This window comes from Anoplophora glabripennis, unplaced genomic scaffold (assembly GCF_000390285.2).
Source record: "Anoplophora glabripennis isolate ALB-LARVAE unplaced genomic scaffold, Agla_2.0 scaffold18, whole genome shotgun sequence".
Classification (NCBI taxonomy): domain Eukaryota; kingdom Metazoa; phylum Arthropoda; class Insecta; order Coleoptera; family Cerambycidae; genus Anoplophora; species Anoplophora glabripennis.
The window spans coordinates 2,011,776-2,036,471 of NW_019416221.1; the positions used below are offsets into that span (position 1 = coordinate 2,011,776).

Sequence of the window (24,696 nt, forward strand, 5' to 3'; positions counted from 1 at the left end):
TACATTAATTATAGCTATCATAAGTAAACTTAAAATGTGACAACTGCGACAGAGCTAAATTTTATTCGTGGGTTTTTCGTGACCAAAAAAGTCGATATTCATTTTTTTCTCCTCTAATATAACAAATATATTAATAAATGTTATAATTAGAAGTTGTAAAGCTTTTTTTATAATAATAAAAAAATAATTGAATCATGTAATGTATTACGTAAGGTGGGGGAGGGGGGTTATGAAAAATCTTACGGTTTCTTTACATGGGGAGGGAGTTGAAAATGTGAAAGAATACCCTTATGTAATTTATGGATGACCCCTTTCTCGGAATTTGTAAATTTAAAACATTGCAAACAATTTATTCTAATTTTAACATAATTAAAAAACCGTTAATGTTGATAAAAATGAAGTTTAAAGTAAAAATATCTTGTTTGGAATAGGTATTTTATTTTTTAAACCTGGATGCAGCCGCGGATAATAAAAAGTTTTCCACGCAAGCTCCCCTCTTTATAGAAATCCTTTTAAAAGCAGCAGGTCGAAGACTTTTTTGCCTACGGCTGTACACATTAATATTATAGTACATTATTTCTTCATTATATCAAAACACAACATGTTCCTTTCTGACAGCCCTTCCTTCCAAGATCTAGCTGTTCTGGACACGATTCTTGGCATTCGTTGTGCAACTGGAAACAGTTTAACTTTTCTCGCGGAACTGTAACAAGGAAATTTAAATAATATAAAAACTTGCGATAATTTAAAATGAACGATGAACTGAAATGAACTAAACGGAGACCTTAATAAATTTTCTATATTCTCCAAAATGTTACCATGCTTCCGGTGTCAGTGGTTAATAAAAAAAATACCTCCAGCGACATCGCCAATACAAACTGATCCCTAGTGTAGGAGACACATTACGCTAATTAGGTAATGTATTATTTATCTGACCTCAATGTTAGGCAACTTTTTATAGAGATTTGGGGCGTGGACCAACCATCAGCATATCCCTTTACTATCAGCAACAAAATTCCAGTTTTGGGCTGTTCAAATAAACCACTTATCCGGGAATCCTCAGCGAAATGGGGATGTTTGGAGATGGACGTAAAATAGTGTGACGAGATGTTGAAACAAAATTAGACACGATAGAATAAAAGCAAACGAAGAAGAAAATATATAAAGTAGTTTTAGTTTTGATGAGGAAATCATTGTTTTAACAAATTTATATCCCCAGGCCTAGACTAAATAAAGTTGCAGCACTCGCCATCACGTTCGTGACGCCATAAAAGCGCAACGTATAATACCAGTTTTAAATATTAAGTAGTTTTATTACAGACTAAATGCACGTTGTTTTCATAATTCATTTCTGTCGTTCTAACATCTAAAAAAACTATGTGAGTACTTACAGTGTTTACAACAAACGGCATCTTTTTGTCCAGGACACAAACTTTTGTAATGGTTGTCCACTGGATGAGGACATTCCTTTTCTAAAACGCAATTTCCTTCCGCCTTAGAACACGATTCGTCATAATAAAAGTTCGATTCTGAAAGAAGTGAACATAGTGAATATTTTTTATGGTTTTATTAGTCAAAATATTGTCTGTCGCTATTTGTTTGTTGTATTCATTGAACAGTTTTACTTTTTTTTAATCCGCTTCATTGTACAATGACATGTACCTACATGTCTGCCTCTGATCTGAAGCTTCGCATCGATCAATTTATTCGATACGTATCTAGCGGCACCCTAGTGCCTGCCCTGTCGCCTTGGCGTGCCAAGTTTGTGCCAAGAGATGTTGTCCGTGCATTCCATTGTCGTTTGTACGTGTGTACGTTTGACGCTTTGCTTGGTCGAGTGTATGGCACGTGTTTTTATGGCAGTTACTAATATTGTGTATTGTGAGTGTAGAGCGGCACACGGCTTGACCACAGATTTAGCCTATATCTACTACTACAACGCTTATTGTCGCTTACCAGCATAATATAGATAACTACTGTTTATTTATTTGATCGTGGCTACAAAATGTCTGGTGTTTAGTTATGACTATAAGTTTAACGACGCATCATTAAAATTTTAGTTACAATACACAAATAAAAATGACTATATACGTCGATAAAACAGTTAAAACACTGACATACCTTTAACTAATTCTACTTAGAACCAAGTACATGTATATTCCAAGTTTTCAAGGTTGAAAGGATTTCCCCTTATTATTTTGTATGACAGTATCAATTACTTCTGTTTCTTTTTTATTATTTTTATAAAAAAGTACCATACTACTCATTTCATAAATAATTTATTTTGCAAAATTTCGTTGGATGCGTTTTTTAGATAACAAATTCTTTTATCTAAATTACCCACCTTGTTGCAAAATTCAATTCAAATGTCATATATTTATTAAGCAAATTTATCATCGTAGTCTTAGATTGCAACAAAGCCATCAATTGCACAAGTCTGTAAAAAATTTGTTAACAAATCTTGGCCTGTGTCGAATATAAAATACAATAATTAGGTGTATAATATTTCGGATTTTGGGTTCAAAATTTTTCATCTATAATTTATAGTTCATTACAGCGTAATCTATTTTCGATGTCTCGGTTATTATTAAAGATAGAATGTTGGCTACTTTATCGGAAGAAATCTTCAAGTCAAAAATGTTTTTCGTTTTGAAACTATAGACAAAAAAAATAAATTTTGATATTTTAGGTGGCTCCTGTACGGATCCAATGCGACTTTAAAAAAATGTAACTTTGATCTGTGGGTCAAATTTTTAACAAGAAAAAAAAAGTATTCCGAAAAAATCAAGACAGCTTACCTTTTAAATGTAAGGAATTAAAGAACTGTCAAACAAGTCAGTATAAAACAAAAAATTTATACTTGCCAATTCCAGATGCCACAGCAGCTGCGAAAACTGCTACAGCGATCAAAATATATTCCATACGTACACAAATCATCTTGACGCAACTACCAACACTCAACACTGCAAAACAACCTTTAAAACTAATTTGTAATTCTTATATACGGGTATATAACAGATTTTTCCTCGTAATTACCCACTCTGATAAATTATTCAGAAATAAACAATAACAGACTGGTTCTTATCATCACGCATCGTTTGTTTTTCGCTAGCAAAGCGGCAGCACCGACCGATTGGCTGATAAATTTCATAAATATGTATGCGAGGATTATTATGCAAACCCGTGAAAGTGATATTCGCTTCCAGCGTAGGCGCAGACTTTGCTTTAAAAGTTCTTGGAGAGAAGGAGTAGGAGTATATCTATTATTTCATCACAGTTCATTTTAAATTAATAACAGGAGTGATATTGAGTTTCGAAAATCCGATTTATTCGCCCGATCTCCGTCAAACGCCAAAGACATTTCATTAAATTGAGTTATAGCTTGATTTGGACGCGGTCGATTGAAATAGAATTAGTACCTAGCTTGCCCTAATAAATCAATATTCGTACAGTATGCACTGACGTTGTCCTGGGTCAGTAAAGTCCTACTTTTAAGCGTAGGTAGTCGGGGGGCATTCAATCGGTGACTTTATTATTAAGGAAAAAAGTGGCTGCTTTTATTTTAACTAATTAATAATGGCAGTTAACGGTAGAAGCATTTATTGAAATCTAATCTGAACAGTCGATTAGGTAATTTTACCCTCCAAACCAGAAATAAATATGTATTTCGATATAAAGTTCGATATTTAATTACTGATTAATATGACATTTGTTTATATAATCTGTAAGTACATTAAAATTTATACAGTTCATTTATGTTGATCCTGGTTTGTAGTGTTTACAACAAAATATTTTCGAAAAAAAAAAAAGGTTGGAGGCGCCGGGCATCGATCCCGGTACCTCTCGCATGCTAAGCGAGCGCTCTACCATCTGAGCTACGCCCCCTGTACTAATTCTTTGCTATTTCTCTTATAAATTTGCAACTTGTTTTCAAAATTAAAGGAAGTAATAAAATAAACCTTCAACTTATCTTTAAACAAAGGTTTTAAAATATTAAAAAACTTATAATAATTCCTCTCAGAATACAAATACTTCGAATATACTATTATGAAAATAATAAATGCATTAATCTCAAATTTTGTAAATTTGAGTATCTTTTTTTAGGTGCGATAACTATTGCAGTTATCTCCTTTATTATGTCAAAAAGCGACATCTGAACAGACATACTACAAACTTTCTGCAATCTTTAGCTTCATCTAGCGGTTATACAAAGCAACTTGATATGGAGGTAAGTTCAGTTAAAACACAATATTTTATCCTCCCCTACGAGCATCTACCCCGTGCAGCTTCATTTACGAGTCAGCCTATACAGGCTCGGAAAGTCCCCATGGTTCATCGGCCGTTACGTGAGAGCGATAAAGAAAGTCATAGAAATCCGTGCGATAGAGAAAGATGGCTATAATGAAGGCGTCTAATAGTCACCGCCCATTTCGCCCTTCCACAAATAAAATCCACTTCTTATTTGTGGAAGGGTGAAATGGGCGGTGACTATTAGACGCCTTCATTACAGCCATCTTTCTCTATCGCACGGATTTCTATGACTTTCTTTATCGCTCTCACGTAACGGCCGATGAACCATGGGGACTTTCCGACCCTGTATAGCCCTTTAGTAAGGAAATCTATTTTTACGTTGATAATAATAATAAAATTGGATCCCTTTAAAAGGGGATTTTGTAGATTGAACATTTTCTTATTCCATTACCAAATTGAAAGTGGGAATATTCAACGATTAGATGAGATTGCCCAATTTAGAAAATCCCGTTTCATTCAAAATATTTGCATTTGAAAGTTTACACAGGGTGTTCTATCTTCGTTCTTGTAGCACTTGAAATGTTTTTAAAATTTCAAACGCTATCTTAGATAAATGCTTACTAATAATTTTTAATAGTGTTATGAACCCTATATACATTTTCCACATAATAGAGCTTCTAATTATTTAAGTTTACAGAATATTTATGTGTTATTAAAATACTTATTTTATAATTGTTATAACTGAATGAACGAACGAATATATTGAAATTTTGTGAATTAAAATTAAATTCTAATTTAAACCAGTGCATGTAATAAAAAAAATATATTTTTTGGACATTTTCGAAACATGAATTTCATTTTGAAGATATTATTAATAATTTTTCGACTTATTTCCGCATAGTAACACACGCATATTATTTAAAATAGTCGTTACCACATAGAAGATAACATTTTGTCGAGTAAAATGTTATCAGCTTATTACAGTTTTTTAAATATATTTAGCAAAACTTTGTGTTGCATATACAGTATGTCTCACTAAGTTGGTACTATACGGAAAACTTTTTTTATTATTAATCTTAGGAAAAAAAGTTATTCCTCATAAAAAGTTCTGCATGTTCTAAAATCTAAAATACAATCATCAGATATTACATTTTTTCAGTCGTATACGCGGTTTGTCAAAAAATATGAATAAAGTACCTTTATATTTGACAATATTGAAAATTGTTATAAAGAAAAGTTGATCAAAACTAAAAACTACGTTCAAATATACAACTACATCCATTTACATTGAAAAATTAGGAAAAAATTGTTATTTTTTACTAATTTTTCTATTTTGAACATATCTCTTGTGATTATGAAGCACAGGATAACATTTTCGTTTCTAAATGTTTTCTAACAATTTTGCAATTTAAACATAATTAATGCATGTGCATTTATTTTGCAAATAAGAAAATACATACAAATACTAAATTGTGTAACTAACATAATATTAATATTATAAATAGATAGAAATTTATTTTTCACACATTTCACTAATGCCGCGACATATCCACCCTCTCGTTCAATACATTTAATCATTCTATTAGAAAATTCAAGCAATACATTCCTTATCATTTGTGAAGAAATTTCCTGGCACGTTTCTAAAATTATCCTCTACAAATGGTTAACACCTTGAAACAGCCCTTTCTGGAAAACCCCATAAGAACTATAAGAAGCAATCAAGGGGTGTTAAGTCGGGGGATCTAGCAGGCCAAAAAAGATCAGAATATCTGTGAACAACTTTTCCATGGAACATATGTTCAATATATTCCCTAACATTCAATGTACTGTGGCATGTGGCACCGTCTTGTTGGAACCAAATACATTGACGTTCTTGTAAGGGTGGTTCGTCCTTCGTCCATGAAGTCATTGATGTGAGTTTGTAAAAACTGTAAATAACGTCCGGCATTCATAACTTGGCGAAAAAAAAGGTCCTATTAATCTGTTATTATAAATGCGACAACACACGTTCGTCTTAAATGAATATTGGTCATGAGATTTTATTGTAAAAGGATTTTCTTCAGACCACCAGCGAAATTACCGTGAAGAGACAGTTCCATTTGACGAAAATGTTGCTTCAACGGAAAAAATTATATGCCTCGTAAAAAAGGGTCCTTTTCTAACTCTCCTTAGATGAGACAGCGCCTATCATAACCCGTTTCTTTCAATGTGTGAACGATTTTTGGTTTGAATGGTTTGTATTTATTTAGTTTTAAAATTCTTGAAACTGTATCTTTACTTACATTTTGTTGCATCAACGACTTCCTTTTGCGCAATGACAGTTTTGGATTTGCTACCACAGACGGCATTACTTCAAACTGCGTATTCGCATCTGTAGGTTACCAGCTTTTGGTGTTTTCCATTAAAATTATTTTTAATACTTCCAGTACTCTTAAATAATCAACCGCGTATACGACTGAAAAAATTTCTGGCGGGGTGATTGGTACATTTTTTTCAAAATAATCTTCAAACGACCTTGAAGTTAAGGTTAAGGTCATTTTCAAGGTCATGTGAAGATAGCCTCTTTTCACCCTACAACTTTTGTCTGCAACTCTTTTCAAATTATCGGGTCCAACCGAGATATTATTTTGTCTCAAGATAAATGCCCCACCCGGTATACAATAAAATTGCAATAAATAAAAAACTGAAAAACCACTGATATGTAAAAATGAAAACGCACCTCGAAAATCTGTGTCGATCTGAAAATTTCTTCTTAAAAGTGGTCTGTTTGTATGCCATAAAGAAACGAAACAAAGATGCATTGGCCCCACAACTAATTCCGGCCCTGACAGCAAACATCCAGTTCTATTTTTAGCAAAAAAAATATGGAAAGGGACCCTATTTGCCCATCATATTTCAGAGCTGTCTCTGACCTTTGGACCTCGGATTTTTTCCACTTATCGCAGAGATAAATCAGCGGCACGTTCCCCGTGTACCAAATCACACAATAAGGATGTGCGTGTGAATTTTTCCGCCTAGCTTTTCGGGTGGGAGGCACCAGCAGTCAGCAGTCCGCATGATGCGAACGGCGAGCCGCAGTCGGTGCTACCCCGATCGATGTGCGAGAGCGAGGAGAGCCACCCCTTACTGCAATCCGACAGTCCCCGTGATCAACCCTTACTTGGGCAAATCTTCGGTGTGCTTGACTACTTAACTTATCTTTCCAATTAACACCTGCACGACATTTAATCGACACGTCGCCCCACCCCCCCGATTTCTTTGGGAGCCCCTGAGAAATTGCAGCGGCGACTCAGGATTTAGTTTCTGTTTCTGTTTTTCCTAATACCTACCTGTGACTTCTCTGTTCTTGTGTCCCCATTCTCTAATAAGTGTGATTGTGTAACCTAATGCGTCCAATGTGGAATAATAACCGAGTGTAAAAAATAGGACGGTTTTAATCGACAGAGGTAAACAAGTTGGAGTTGCTTTGATAACCGCTCATTTTTTTAATTCATCTTCAGATAGCAAGCTGAAAATATACCATTTACGTTTTGTTCTAGCCTGGCCTGAAAATTATTCGCTGCTTTGACTAGCTTTAATTAGAATCATTAATTTTAGTCTACGCTTAAGTTGGATGTAAGCGTAATTTTGGACGACTCGACAAACGACACAGATCGCTGTCGAGTGGATTTGTCTTCCATTTATATAGACAGAAACGAGGAGCCATTCAAACTGATGTCACATATATCAGTCATTCTTTCATAACATGAAGTCTCTTTAAAACACAGAGATAATGAATGTGAAAATTGTTCTGGGGCATCAAGTCTCATCAAAATTATTGCAGTTTTATTTTAATTATTTCAAACGAGTTTATTCCGTTTATTAAAACCAAAAGTTGCAAGTAAACTTGTACTGAATTGAATCTACCTCTTATTACTTTTATAAGCTGTGGCTGCGTCAAGTGACACTCATTTCCATACAAAAAGTATTTTCAGATGTTTCTAACTGTTGACAACAATCATCCAATTATTTATGCGCTAGAGGAAATGGGAGAAGAACACTAATTAACTTGGGCATAAGTATCCAACCGTATTTCATCGATACCAGCCTAAATCATTCCGTTAATAATACAGCGCATTTATTCTGTTTCCCCCACAGCCAGTCCCAAGGAAATTGGATACTGGGCCTAATCGATCAGTGACATTAAAGTAACTTGAAACAGCAGACGAAAACAAAAAACAAATATAAAGTGAAGAATATATTTTCACACAAAAGGTACACAGCTTAGGAAATATTCCTTTAAATGCAAATAGTTAATCGTTTTTTGTCTAAAATTTGGGTCTTTTGCCATATTTTTTTATTTTCCTGGCAGATTCTACGTCACAAATTCATAAAATAGTTCCTGCATAAATGTAAACCAATCATTTTCGAAATTAATGGAAACAAGAGAAAAATAGTAGAATAGCTTTATCCCCTATCATAACAGTGACCCAAATTCGATAAACATTAGAAAAAAAGGTAACACAAGTTTGTAGGCAATCAAATTTGCACTATATCGCTTAAACCATTTTTTTAAAGTAATTTCTCTTGATCTAAACGGTGTTTGTAAATAAGTGCGAAATATTTTAGGGGGTGGTTATCGAAGTTATTTTGTGAAAAACAGTTCATATAAACGTAAGTCGAAAGTAAGTCTTCGTTTTCGAGATACAGAATGTTTAAATTTTAATTTTTTAATTTTTTTTTATTCATTATTTCAGATAGTTTTAAAGATATTGATTCGAAATTTGATAGTTGTATTTTATTTAGAAATATTGACAGCAACGTACTAGTACTAGATAATGTATCAATAAAAATTAAAAATACACACAACTTGCAATAAAATATATATTTTTTTCCTCAAAAACGGTGCATTCTACGAAAAAAATTGAAGAGATCAATTTTATTCAGAATTGATAGCGAATTTCTGAAAAAATATCAAAACGGTAAAAGTCAGTGGCGTATCATATTTTTTATTAAAAAAATTTGTAATATTCTCGCACGAACGCCACTGGTGCAAGTAGAAATATTCGGATCATCCCAAAAAATGCACATTTATACTTCCAAAGCGTTTTTCAAATTTCGAGTCAATATTTTTAAAACTGAAATAATTAATAAAAATAAATAAATAATTAAAATTTAAACAAAACGAAGCATATTTCGACCTACATGAAGTTTCTTCCACAAAATAACTTCGTTAACCACTTCCTAAAATATTTGGTACTTATTTACAAACACCCTGTATAAAAAAACATTTGTTGAAAAGGAATAGACAGTATTAAAATTCAGCTCTCGGCTATGTTTTATTAATACTACAAATGACTTGATCGATTAGTTCTATTCTTATTTAAGAAAATACATAAAGAACTGAAAGCAATATTAAATTCATCATCCACTAATTAATTACAGTTCTAGGTAACTACAGCTGTGGACAATAAAAAGTTTCCGAACTGAATTTTTTATTATCTTAATATTTTAAACCACAATATAGACTGAATTTTTGTGATACTGCTACACTGTATTTTAGTATTCCAAAGATTATAGTATACAAAACGTCTCACTGTACAGACGTCTTTGTGCAAACGGACAGTTTCTCACTATAATTTAACTTGTACTGCAAACAGGCTTTATGAAAATTTAATCGACCGGCCTGCTGTCCCGACAATGGACCCGACAATTCACCTGTCACTGCTGCAGCAACTTAAATTAACAATTAGCGTTTAATTCTGTACGGGATCGATCAAAGGCGGCCAGTTCACAGTCGATTTACGGCTCTAGCGAGCTGTAGGAGGGGTAGAATAGACGTTATTCGCGCCGGTGGTTATTTATTGAGGCTTAACCGATAATAGAGGGTTTCAAACTCTGAATCGAGTTTTAACTGCCCAACTTTTGCTTTTATTTGCGGCTGGTTCATTTCCAGCAGATATTTACTCGACTGACAGATACCTGAAACTGGTATTAACCGATTTTTCATTGAAGAATTCTCTCAGAAAAATGCGATGTGTGTAATTTTGTGAAAGGTCGGATAATCCATCTGATCGTCATATTGCAACATCATTGTTTTCTCCTGATAAAAAGTAGGCTCTAACCATATTAACTTTCTTGATTTGCATATATGCTTTTTCATAATATCCTACAGAAAATGACGTATTCGGCCATTCCCGTTTCCCCGAATTAAAGCGACAGTGTGTTTTTTACCCGCTTACCATCCTGTCATATCATACCAGGTGTGAAGTCAATTGGCAGTAGCGGTTTTGCTTTGGTATCTTAATTGCACAAAGGACGCTAACTTCCGTTGTCCTTCGAAAGCGTTCGGAACAGGATCAGATTCTGCTTAAATTTAAACTTTTAAATTAAATTATACCAAAAATTGATAAATTTAAAACCAGTTTGTAGTCTAGCCTCTTGAAACGGTTTTATTGCCAGCTACTAACAACGATATTTCAAGATGATTTTTTTCACTTCTCCGACTTGATTACCTTTGAAATAACCCCAAAACTAAAACGCTAGTGCGGAAATTCTGAAAAAAAATCCGAATAATAACCGTCTCGTAGCCCTTCGAGGGCTACCAAAATCTCCACCATCGATCTCCTAAGTTCAAGTAGTTCGGGTTCGCTAGGAGCCAGTACCGTGGCTCCCCAAACGGACGACAGCCTGGACAGCAGAAGGAGCTCGAGGATGGGTGGCATCGGCGGCGGGGGGGACTGCTGGACGTACGAGATGCTGCCCAACAACGAACAGTCCCCCTCGCTGCCCGTATCCAAGGCTAGGGTCAATTTCCCCCCGGAGATGCTAGACCGGCGGCCTAGCAGGTCCATGTTCGTGCCCAGGAGGAACAGGAGCATGAGCGCTTGGAGCGACATCAGCAGGTCTAGCTGGAGGTTGGACGAGAGGTTAGTTTGAGGCGCTAGCTTGGTATAGTATGGTATAGTATAGTATAGTATAGAAAATCTGACATGAAATTGACATAATACTGAAAATATCTAAAATTGTTTTTGGTTGTGAATATTTTATTTTTCTTCGGTAGCTAACGATGGAATCCAGTATACCTGTATATTTAATGCATTAAAGATGCTTAAAATTTTGTGCCGCTCTTCATAAATGATGATACGCAACAAATATCACACTTTATTGACGCAACGACCAATCAGATGGCACTGAGCCGTTTTTAACAAATGGTGTGTATAGTTTTTCCGAAGTCAATTGAAGAACCTATAATTTCAAGGTATGTTATGGACCAGGCTCGGTCGCTAAGCAGCAACTCGGCATTGAAACATTTGAAAAATTTGTTCCCATATTTATTTAGCTATACCCATACTTATCGTGCAGGTGGTAGAAATGTATACGACCAGTTGAAGAATGCGAGCGCGGGCAAACGAAATGTAACACAACGGTATTGGGCTTCTGGCAATAAATCACAGCAGGCGACAGGTGGATCATAAATTGCCCAACAGTGCAGTGCTGCAGTGCGGAATTTGGTGTGAATCAGGCAATTTTAATTTATTATAGGCACCATCTATCAATCATTCATATTACAATTGTTAAAGGGAGAAATAAGAGGGATATTTTGTTTACTAATATTATCGCAACATGGCATTTTGGAGACCTTTTGAAACGGAACAAAACAAAATTTACCACCAATATAATAAAATTGTTTGAGGACGTTAATAATTAAAATATGTTGTTGGCCAAATGAACATATAATAGAAATTTTCTACACATTATATACAAATTATTATAATTTTTTACCTTTAGCAGAAATTTTTTTTAGGGACGCCTATGAAACTAATTAAATTTTATTACCAGACGTTTTTTTGCATATTCAACTGACTTCGGAAGGACTATACTTCATGTATGTGTACATACATAATAATATATAAAAATAAATAATAAAAGTACCTGTAAAATTATCAATGAATGTACTAATTGTGTGTAATCCTTTTTCTGATTAATAATACAGAAAGTGTCTACTATTGATTCATTTACTATATTGGTACATACATATATCACATGTATCATCCCTTAAACAAATTCAACTACTGACAAAAAAATCGGTAAAATGTTTGTGTGTTTTGTAATTGCGGTTAACATTTCAACAAAATATTTTTTTCCATAAAAACAACCATCATTTTTAAAGAAAATAATAAAATATAGAGACCCCGTCTAAAAAATTATTTCCCCATCCCCGCCTATGGTTACTGACGTCAAAGACGAATCATTTGTATGTACGAATTTCCTGAAAAATTGCAATTTTCGGCAGGTAAACTTCTAAAGTATCTAGAGGGTTTTCCTTGGTCAAAATTAAAAGAAAAAGTTCAAATAAACTAGGACGATTTCTTACGAAGATATAACAGTTTGAAAATGTCCTGTCGAGAATAAAAAGGTGAAGTGTCTATGAACCTATGTATATTTACTTTTTGACCTCTGGAAATGCTCACTTTGCCCCGTGGACTACTCAATTTTATTTACGTGTCTCAAATATATTATTATGTTCTAATTCTGTTTTTCTTTTCAGGTAATACTGGATTCAAATAATTTATAGTTCACTTAAAGGTAACATTTTTATTTTATTCCTTCTCATACGTATATACACTACTGGAAAACATTAAAGGAACAACAAATTTTCATTAATTTGTTTAGTGATTTTCTGAAGGATCTTAGTGAAAAATTGCCGTATCGAGATGATAAAAAAAGTATTTTGAAGGTTTAAATCTCTAGTTTCAAGACAATTTTTTTTTTGAGCTAGGGTTATCGAATAATCAAAAAAAATACCGCGAGAAAAGAATCTTCCCAATTTTTTTTTAGGTCTGTCCACGGACTTATGAAAAGTTTTTCAAACTCAATCGATACAGAGGTCGGTTAGCTTATTTATTCAACATCAATTTGATGATTAAATGAAAAATAACACTTTTGTCTTTAATCATCGATATCCCTGCAAGAAATTATTGCACAGTAAATTCAAGGAGAGTTTTGGAAACTTGAATAAATTCTCTACAGTGACCTGTTATGATTTTCGAAGAAAACATTTTTTTTTCATCTCTGACATTAATTTGAAAAAACTGCAAACAATGACTTTAGTTTTTTAGAAAATCTATCACTGGTTTAGAAATATTTACAAAAAAACTAGCGTCAAAATGATTCTTTATTAAATCAACACGACCATTTTTCACTTCGAAACGAATTAAAAAATTTAAGAAAATTTTTAGATCCATTTTTTCCAGTAGTGTAGTTCAAATAATCGACACATATTGTTTCCGAAAACAGTATTATTTTTACTCGGTTAATACTAATTTTAATACGTTTTTATATTCCATTTTAGAATAAAAAAAATATTGGAGGCGCCGGGCATCGATCCCGGTACCTCTCGCATGCTAAGCGAGCGCTCTACCATCTGAGCTACGCCCCCTGATACTAAAGAGATTCTTAGGAAGTAATTTTAATAAGTTACTTTTAATTTGTCTAATATAATAATTACAATATAAATAAAATAAACAATTAGGGACCATGATCTCCAAATGATTTCAAATAATGTAAATTTATCATACTTTTTATAGCTGCCGGTAATGTTGAAAATAATAAAATTTATAATTAACAGAAATCTGCATTAAAGGTACTCGAAAAGACTATAATTCTGTATTTTACCGGAAGATGGTAGTGTACGTAACAATTCATTGAAAATAATTTACTATTTAAATAAAGTTATACAGGGTGATAATTATAAGTTTTGCCAAACTTTAATGGCATATTCTACCGATGAAAATAAAAATTTTTGATAGGACGCTCTCCTACGGAGATACAGGGTGTTACGAGTTTCAAATATTTATGATTTTTGCTGTAACTCCAATGGCAAAAATATTTAGTCATAAAATTTGGATGACATTTTTTTTTAGTGGAGACTATTTTTTCATGGATAACTTATTCCAAAATACTTACACTCCAGTGACGTAGGTAGTTATTGGGGGAGTAGTATTGTATCTTAAAATTATGAGTTAGCCAGAAAGCCATTGAATTTAGAAACTTTTTGTCTCCAGATATTTTTTTCGTAAAACGCAATGTTTTTGAGGAAAATGGCGAATCACGATATGAATTCGATCACATTTTGTCATTTTTCTTGAAAACATTGCGTTTTACGAAAAAAGTATCAAGAGACAAAGAAGTTTCTTTTAATGGCTTTCTAGCGGACTAATAATTTTTAATAAATTTAAATATGCGACCAAATTTTTTTGTCTCCAAAGTCAAGGGGGTCCACGAAAAATTGTCTTAAGGGGCTTCCCCGCAAAAAAGCGTAGAACCATCAGATTCCACATATCATAAAACCCCTGTGTACCAAATTTAGTGACTCTCGTACAACAGGGTTCTGAGATATAAAAATGAGATTATTCTTAGGGTCGAATTTCAGGGGGCTGTAACTCCGAAAGAGGGGGCACTTGGCAAAAATAAAAAATATGGGTTCCCTAAATTTGTCTTAAGAATATGTAATCAAATTTTGTTGCATTAATTTCGGGACACCTTGTATAATATAACAATAATAAAGACCTAATTCTTTGCTTTCTTCATAAAAAACGGTGTAAATTGATTAGATTTAGACAATTATTACGATTTTCGATAATACCATATACCCTTGTGTTGCCATTTCTTAAAATCACCACCTTTATCATCACATGAACATTGAACATCTAACATATATTATACAGGGTGTTACAAAAAGTAGGTCAATTGTTTACCATAAATTCTTTAGTCGAAAAGAATTGACACATTTAAAAAAAAGTTTTTATTAAAGTGTTGTTTTTTAATATATGTATTTTATTGAAATAACATGGGCTTTTATTCAATACTATTACATGTTTTGTGCAATTTTGATTGAAAAAATTGAAGTACGACCTGAAGAAAGGGAATTGCAGTACCTACTTATTGCTCTGCCTACTTTTAAATGTTTTGCGTATTGGAGCAGTTTATTGCAAAATTTAGGGCTTAGTTTGACGATTACGAAAGTTAAACTATAAATTTTCTAACATATTTGATTAGAGTGAAAAAAATTGAAGGACGCCTTGATATACAAACCAGCCCTTGAATCATAGGCGTGCATTGGGAAAAGTTAGGGAGACAAACCTACTTTTATCCGTTCATCGTACTTAGATTTTTTTAGCCAAAATGCAAACAGTGTTCCGGTATGATTCTATGCATTCCACTGAAATACGACTGTATCAAAAAAACAAGTCATTAGTTTTAGTATATTTTTAGATGCGACACCCTGTATTAAAAAAGAGGTGCCTAAATGACAAAAGGCATATGGAATTATTTTGTGACACCCTGTAAGTTCAATGTTACAAATGAGATGAATCACACATCGTATAATATATCGCACTACATTTACAAGTAGATTTAAAATCAGTGACGTACAAAAAGATTTTCAATTTCGCATCGTGGAGGAAAACAAAGCTTTATCTATTCGCCACCCGAATATAAGCGTTATATAACCCGCAATCCATTGTTTGGCATCTCGTTCTTCATTAGCCCATTTCCAGATAAGAGAACGCCAGGTACGTTTCTGTTTAGTAAACGGTGTTGTTTGTAAACAATGGAAACAAAATTTCATTATCTTAGTCTTACAATTAATTACGGTCCTTTCTTTGATGGTTTAGATTCAGTTGGAATTAATTACCCAAGGAAACGCCTAAATGCGTGAAACGTACATTTTTCGCACAAAGGCTATTTACTTTTCATTTTACTCGGGTCTGAAGTAAACAGATAAAGCACTACTAACTGAAAATAAAACTTTATTGTAGATAAAAAAATATATAAGAATCCCTTTAAAAGACTATAACATAAAGTAAAAAGACAATACAATTTTACGATAAGAGAAAAAAAAGTTGAAACACAACGTTCTTCCTTGGAGTTGTAACAGCAATTGAAACTATTTTTCCTGAAGACAGAACTGGACAGTTGTGCCTGGAAAAGCATTAGGTATATGAAAAAATCTAATTAACAATAATAATTTTTTATTTCTTGAAGAAAATACTTTGTAATACCTACTAATGTAGTAAATTAGTGTCCCTTTTTAATTCAGTATAAGCATTTATTTTCCTTTCTAATTAGTTTCGGCTGTTATGCCATAATCAGGAAAAAAAGAAACTACAGTATATAATCAAACACTAAAACAAAGATTTTTAAAACATGTGTAGCACAATAAACAACGTTAAACAACTACATGAAAATCATGAAATCGATTAGTATTTAATATAGTTATACCAAAAATAATCACTGGAATGCAACCAATTTTTTTTCAATTATTGTAATTATTGTAAGTACAACTACAATATATAATGTTACTGTATGCCGCAACACTTGGTCTTGTGCTCCATTGTGCATGCCGCCAATAAGAGTTATTCTAAAACAGACCCGAAGGCAAGCATAGATTTTAATGTAGTTTATTTTTTTACACATAATTGGAAAATATTTGTTTTACTTTTTTCAATTTAACCCAAAATTAAAACGAATAACTTTAAGGTTATGTAACTCAGTTAATATTTATTTTTCAGTTATAACTTCTTTATTAGCGAAACTAAAAAACTATATACGGTAATATTTTATTTGAGTTCGTGGCTTGTCGTTTATTTAAAAAAAGGTCCCCTGAAAAGATGCCATGCCATATAATTACGTTTTCTTCTTGAAAGAAATTATAGCGCGTTTCGGAAATTGTGATCAGATTAATTCGATTTTAAGGATCAGTGATCCTGTCGTTCGGAAATGGAACCAATTAAACGTAAAAATCGTTCGGAAAGAGGTCGAGTTAATCAGATTTTAATCACATGTTTTGAATCCGACACACTTTGGGATGAATGAATCAGCTGTTTTTATCTAACCTTAAAATTTAGACAATTCATTGGTTTGTTCACTCTTTAATTCATGATAATAAATAACAATGACCATTTTAATAGAAGTTATAAAATCAGACGATTTCTCCCTGTTTCCATAAACAAATACATTTTTAAAATCTGAAAACAGCTGTTAGTGATCCTGACCTTAGATCACAATTTTCGAAAACCCTGTAACTTATATTGGAGATGGTATTCGAAGTTATAATTAACATACGAAATGCGGTATAGACTTATTAAATATAAGCTCATACATATTAAATTTAATCACACGACCGATTTACATCAAATGACATTTATTAAAAAATTATATCATACTGTCTTACCTAAGTTTAGAATGTGACTGGCAAAGCACTTAGAGCTGTTTGGAACACCCTAGAGACAACCTGAAAGCAGTCCATTCAAAATATTAGATTACATCACACTGGGGATGCTGTGTCCCACGTGAGCTTGTAGTTTGGAGTGGCAAAAGCGGTTTTACCAAATATTTTGATGGTCACACGGAAGCAGGGTATACAATGGGCTCGCAGAACATTTGTGACGTCACACCACTCGACCAGACTGCTCTATGCGTTATTAGCTATTCTCATATTATTTATTTGTGGTATAATTTAAGTTTTTTTTTTTTGCAAATTAAGAATCTGTAGACTTAGTAGACACTGAACTATAAGATAAAAGCACTTGTCCTGTGTTATAAACTAGCGCAAGAGCGGGACAAGTTACTTGTTACTTACCCCTTCTTGCACCACTTATGCGTTTAGCAAAAACGTCATCATCTATTTACGTCATTACATGAGGACAGGGACGATATAATGTACGAGACCCAGACAGGTATATGGGCTTGTCGCTAATGTGGTATGACGTCACAACGTGCTATCGGGCGATTACCTGCTATCCGTTTTCATTATTTTGAGGAATTGTTGAAAAAAAAAAATCTGATTCGTTGCACATTAATTGCGATGCATAGTTTCTGAATATGAATTTAAGAAAACATGTTAAGTAAGTGTATTCCTTTGTTTTAAGATTCTCCACGCTAGACGTGCCGGTTGCTCGTCGACGCTCATATAGGACACAGGGTTAGAGACACCTATAAACTGAGTTCGACAGATCAATACTACGTGTTTAAAGTTAGAATCTACAACTAACGTAAACGACGTGACAAGTAAGGCGAATTCAGCGAGAAAAGTTTTCTTTCTAATCTAGGGCATTCGATATATTATTTATCAAGAAGTTCTCAAAATAAAATATATGAACTTCTTCCAAAAATTGCGATTTATGTTCATTCTCATATCTTTCGAGCGTAGAAGCATCAATATTTTCTCATAGGTTCAGCATAATATATATTAAGAAATGGAAATTTAATACTTTTCCACCGCAAATATGATTCATTTGTCTATAAATTTATAATAAATTCGTATTAAGCAGGCCAGGTTTTGAGGAGCAGGAAAAAAACAAACAAAACACATATAGACTTTAATAACCTTCGGCAAAAAAATACTTCATGCATTTCTAATAAAAAGTAATTAGTTAACACGAGGGTGGTCCCAGAAGTACCCGACCCAACAAAAAAATCACAAAAATTTTGGAAAAAAATATATTTATTTTTCAACATAATCTCCTTTCAGCTCTATATACTTTTCCTAGCGATGTTCAATAAGTTCGATACCCTTTTTATAATTAAAATTATCTTGCTCCTCAAAATAGCCATTAACTGCCGACATCACTTCCATCGTTGGAAAATTTTTAACCACTGAGTCATTTTTTCAAGTTTGGGAACAGAAAATAATCCGAGGGGGCTAAATCTGGCGAATAGGGTGTATGATGTAGCAATTCAAACTTTAATTCATTAATTTTGGTCTTCATTTTTACAAATTTACTGAAAACGTTCACTATTGATGGCTGCCAAACAAATACTAAACAACATGGCGTCTTCAAACTTGAAACATATGCCTTATAGATTGTGTACTTTCTAATACAGTGATATTTTTCAAACAATTACCGCCATCTCTAGGTCAGGCCGGGTACTTCTGGGACCACCCTCGTATAAGTTCTTAAAATTTTCAGAAATTTACATCGGCATATTACAAATTTTGATCTAAATAAAAAATCTGTTTTTTATCACGGGCTTAAGGTAATGTGGGACGACAAAACTCTATTTAGTGCAGGCAAATATCTAAAGCCGGTCCTGTCGGCTACTTATTTCCTATTTAATATCGTAACAAACAGAAAAAATAGTTTACCGAAAACACATTTTTAAGTTACCTTGATACAAATCTGGAGAAGCTGTATTCAAGATTTGTTCCACAAATCTGGACGTCGCGTAGCGTAATCAAAGCGCTGTTGGCAGCCGATTCGCTTGTAAACAAGAAATAACCCAAATCATTGTAAAGGAACATGTTTAGTAGAGTGTCGGGCTTAACATAGTTTGTCACTTCGTCGTACAGCTGCGTTTTAGTGGTGCCTGCTGGGATCTTGCGAAAATAGAGCCTTTTGGACTACAAAGAAAAAAGTAAATTAGATGTTTGTATTTTCAGACCGAGTTTCAATATTTCCTCGTAAGTTTGCTTAGACTTCAACCCCTAAAAGCAGGACTGTAACCAGGACCGAAATTTAGAGTTAGTAAGGCAGATTTTAAGAATAGGAATAAAATGCAGCATTTAATGGAGAATGAATTGTCACATTTTCTTCAGGCTTTAGGCCACTATCAAAATTTGTTAATTCCATTAAAATATAACGACAGCTACAAATATGAGGGTGACTACCGTCTTTTGTTTTTGAGAGAGAAGGCGTTAAAAATGAGTCTTTAATATTGCATTGAAATTTGCTAAAAATGACATTCCTTGTCATCTTTGTTGAGGTTAGATCTTTTACTGCGTGTCTTGTATCACAATGTCCAACGGAGGGAATTGAATATCCCAAAATCAACCTGCTTCTATTTACGAATGGTCGATAACTCCAAGGCAGTTTTCTTGGATGAAAATAAACCGATTTCGATCAAGGTGTAAAATATTAGTTTTTTGTTTAATTTTTTTGAAAACCATAACTTTTTAAGAAAGTAGTATACCAAGCCACCTTGATCTAAATCGGTTCATTTTCATCCAAGGAAACTCTACTTGAAGTATGACCGATTAGTTTGCTCAATTTGTAAATCTATTCAGGACAAAAGCTGATTGACTTTGGAATTGCGTCTCTTAAAAACAGTGGTTTTGTAGCAAGAGTATATTTTTTGTAAAATTAATTTTTACGTTCGATACAAGACAAACATTATAAAAAAAATCTAACTTCAAAATGAAAAATTAATTACACTCAAAAACTTACCTGTAGAAAATTTCGAATGTAATATTATTTTTTGGAAAATACAGGGCGATTTACAAATCACAAACGATGACCAAAAATGAAACCTCGTATTCTTTGGAGAAAAATACTCCCCTTTCGTATAAAATTTTTATCTAGGACGCTTTGTTAAAAAGATACAGAGTGTTAAACTTAAAAAATATTTATTTATTTTTTAAATAATTTAAAAACTTGTAAGTGAAATAATTTGAAATTGGGCATATATATGTATGGAAACATTGTCCAAAATATGAGGCATTTTTCTAAAATTTAGATGCTCCAGTAGCAAAGATACAGGATATCGGTGGCATATTTTTCTGAATAAAATAAGTACGCCACTGCTTTACGATAACAATCACGATATTTTCGGTTCATCTTTCAATGTTCTATAAATTTATACTCTTTTACTTTTTTCGAAAAAAGCCTGATTTTCGAGTAAAAACGAACTGAAAACAATTTTAGTTAAATGACATGACAAACACTAATCATTCGGTTATTTAATCGAATAAAGAAATTAATTTTATTTGAGTAAATGCTCGAATGCTCCATTTCCACGAACACAGGCGCGACATATTTTTAATAACGAAAATGTAATTTGTTCGAAATTTATTTGCTTGAATCTGATGAAAAATTATTTATTCTTTCTTCTAACAGCTCCGGTAACACCCTGTAGGTATCTGTTCAACGAAGCATCCTAGATAAAAACTATACCTTAAAATTCACCAAAGAATACGAGATTTTATTTTCGATCACCGCCCTGTATAAGGTTATAATTGTTCTTGTGGAGCTTCTAAATAATGAATAAGTATGTGATGATATCGCTTTGAACAAGGGCGCTGCCAAGGGGGTGGGCGGGGGGCAGCTAGAAATTCGAAAAAAGTACAAAATTTTCTTAAGCTAAGAAAATATTAGATTGGACATTTTTAATAAAATATTTTATTTACTTAACTATAATTTTAAAAATTACTAATACTTTATTTTTTTAATACAATTGTAATACCTACATTAGCTAGAAATTTGAAAAAGTAGGTACAAAAATTTTCTTAAGCTAAGAAAATATTAGATTGGAAATTTTTAATAAAATATTTTATTTACTTACCTATAATTTTTAAAATTTAATACTACTTTATTTTTTTTAAACAATTTAAAAATATAAAATTTTGTTAAAAAGTAATAAATTTTCATATTTTAAAAATTTAGCTCTGGAATTTTAAATTTAAAAAAATAATAAAAACCTGGCTGAGAAATACTATGGTACAAAATTATCTCAATGACTTAGCAATGATGAGTATACACAGAAAGCTTATTTTTAATAACCGTGAAGATTTTATTAATAATGGTTAGGCAAATTTTTAAAAAATTCGAGAAAATTATGTTTTACCTAATTTTTGTTGAATTTTATGTTTTTTTTTTGTATTAAAAATGTTATATATGTCTACCTATAATTTATATTTCTCTCATCCTCTTTTATCTTGCCCCCCTTTAGCCCATTGGCTGGCGACGCCCTTGACTTTGAAATTGTACAATCCTTATTTGAGTATAAGGTAATGGTAATACGAGTATATTTTTTATTTCAAACAAGAAGCCGAAGTATGATCGCGAAAACCCGAAGTCATCGAGTCCTATCCTAAAAAGATCGATCCATTTATGCCATTTACAATATTCAAAATTTAGAATTGCATTATTTTGAATTTGCTGGTATTTCTAAATAGATGTATGTTCACAGCAGTTATTTGCAGGGAAATGTTTCTTTGAAAAACAAAAAAGTACAAGTGCATTTGTATAAATGTTTTGTTTTCAGAATGTTTTTGTATGTTTGCTAGCAAAACTATGTAGATTTGGATAACGCTTTACATTCTAATAAAAATTTGTTGCTTCGATTATGAGTTCGGTGCTTAAAAAAAGCAATTAATTACTCACATTTAGAACTTCGTGTGGCACGGCCCAATCGACCTCAATCTGCCTTCCCCACAGCACCACCTTTGGCCAAACCTTCCTCCTGGCCTCCAGGGCATTTCTGTGTGTGTCATACTTTAACACACAAACATTCCGGCCATTCGGATTATTCCGGAAGGTGAGGACCTGCTGCAACCCATGGCCGATTCCGGACATGGTCCTAAATATCTCACCACGATTAATTCCAGGCGGAATTCCGCGCATTTCCAACTTATTATTGTCGAATGATATTTTGACGACGACTGGTGACGATTTCAGAGGATTCCCATTAAGCGTGACCGCGGCTTTCCTGGCCGCATTCTTGTGAAGGTATGTTATAAAACAGTAGCCCCTGTTGTAACCGCTGAAATCCATCAGAAGCCGTATCTGGTAAATGTCGCCGCAGTGGATAGCGAACTCCAGGATGTCCTGGAGCAAGGCGTCTCGGGGGATGTTCTTCATGAAAATTTCTGTGCCTCGTTTAGGGCAATGGGTTCCTCTCAGCGTCGAAACGAGTTGGCCGTTTATTTGCTGGGTATCGTAGAATGGAGCAAAGTCGCCCTTGGAGCAGATCATTCTGTGCCCAACGGAGAAGTTAAGTAATTGCATGTCGGGTCTACAGTAAACAATGTTTTTGGCACATACGTTTTGCTGTAATGCATTTGGGTCGACATACATCGGTGTATTATTAAAGTAGTGAATTAATTGGGAAGGTAAAAAACCCATTTCCCACCACCTCTCACTCATGCCGATTACAAAACTTCAATCACGTCACAAATAACTGCAGGTAACCATTCACCGATGTTCTATTTTCTGTTGAGTGGAGATTTAAAGCAATTTCTCGATTCTCGTATATGTTTTGGTGTTTGGTGGTTCCTGGTTTGTCTCTCTCTTAATGTTAACAAACATGGTAGTTGCGATTGGTACGAATGTACCATTTAACGTAATTGAACAAATCAAGGAAAATAACATACGAGCGAACAGTGATTTGAAATTTGAATTCTAGAGGGCTGCACAGGTATGTTATAAAAATTAACAGTTTTTTGGGTTTATTTATTTATTTAAGTACAGTACTAGGTACATACGTTCTTATCACAAAACAAAATATAAAAATAATTGTACAGGATGGCCCAGATTTTAATAGGTAAACTTCGGGAAACTACTAAACTAAACCGCATCATAATATGTCTCATAACTCGTAAACCATTCACTTTTCGACAAAAATAAGTGTTTTTTCGTCTGGAATATTTCAGACCGTTGTGAAATGTATTCATATTACCAATTAATTCGGTGGCATAAAAGTTTTACTTTCAATAAGGAAACGATATCATTGTTTCTCCGCCACTGGTTTTTGAATTTGGACTGTGTGCATACAGAACTAGGAGAAATATTTTAAAAGTTTGTACCAAAATTGGATAAATTTGATGAAGCGATTTTCCAGATGATTGAAAAAATTGTTTCTTTTGTTAATTTCAATGCCCTGTATCTCACAAATGGTGGCTTTCTGCGCCTAGGTTCATAAAGCAGTGATATTAATTTTTGTTGTTTAGTACTTTCTCGAAGTTTGTCTATTAAAAATCTAGACCACCCAAATTTTTCCCTATTTCAATGCTTTATTTACTTGGATAATATGTCTCATAACTCGTAAACCATTCACTTTTTGACAAATATAATGTTTTTTCATCCAGAATATTTCAGACAGTTATAAAATGTATTCATATTACCAATTAATTCAGTGGCGTGGAAGTTTTACTCTAAATAAGGAAACGTCTTTGTTTCTCCACCACTGGTTTTTGAATTTGGACTGTGTGCATACAGAACTAGGAGAAATATTCGAAAAAAAATGTGTACCAAATTTGGATAAATTTGATGAAGCGGTTTTCCAGATATTTAGAAAAATTGTTTTATTTTTGATAATTTCAACACCCTGTATCTCATAAAAGGTGGCTTTCTGCACCTATGTCATAGAGCAGTGGTGTTAATTTTTGTTTAGTACTTTCTCTATGTACACAAAATTTTATTTAAAAATTTTCAATAATTCATCAAATACTTATACATTTTTTTCCTGAAGATCAAAAATTAATTTTAAAAGCAAAAAAGTTAATGTAAAATACTTTATACATTGAGATTGAACATGTTAAGGAAAATATTACTCTTTTAGATTGTTTTTTATATTTTGCAGAGTAAATTTATAGAATAAAATCTATTTCTTAACTTGGAGGCTGGTCAAAAAATAAAACAATAATTTTAAAAGCTATATAGATTATTTATTTTAAATACAAAATAT

The 24,696-nt window shown here is 33.0% G+C and overlaps 2 protein-coding genes and 2 non-coding genes across 4 annotated transcripts; 1 reads left to right on the top strand and 3 right to left on the bottom strand.

Moving 5' to 3' along the window:
• Nucleotides 1-418: 418 nt before the first annotated feature.
• LOC108908230 lies at nt 419-3,110 on the bottom strand. Its single transcript, XM_018712184.1, has 3 exons — nt 2,865-3,110; nt 1,392-1,529; nt 419-703 (listed from the first exon to the last, which is right to left on the bottom strand). Exons 1-3 carry the CDS (start codon nt 2,935-2,937, stop codon nt 585-587), a joined length of 330 nt encoding a protein of 109 aa, XP_018567700.1. The 5' UTR covers nt 2,938-3,110; the 3' UTR covers nt 419-584.
• A 702-nt stretch (nt 3,111-3,812) lies between these two features.
• Trnaa-agc lies at nt 3,813-3,885 on the bottom strand. Its single transcript has one exon. It is a non-coding gene; the product is annotated as a tRNA-Ala (tRNA).
• A 7,101-nt stretch (nt 3,886-10,986) lies between these two features.
• On the top strand, nt 10,987-13,661 carry LOC108908195. Its single transcript, XM_018712132.1, has 2 exons — nt 10,987-11,159; nt 13,586-13,661. The coding sequence occupies exons 1-2, from the start codon at nt 10,987-10,989 to the stop codon at nt 13,659-13,661; spliced, it is 249 nt and encodes an 82-aa protein (XP_018567648.1).
• On the bottom strand, nt 13,600-13,672 carry Trnaa-agc. Its single transcript has one exon. It is a non-coding gene; the product is annotated as a tRNA-Ala (tRNA).
• Nucleotides 13,673-24,696: the final 11,024 nt, after the last annotated feature.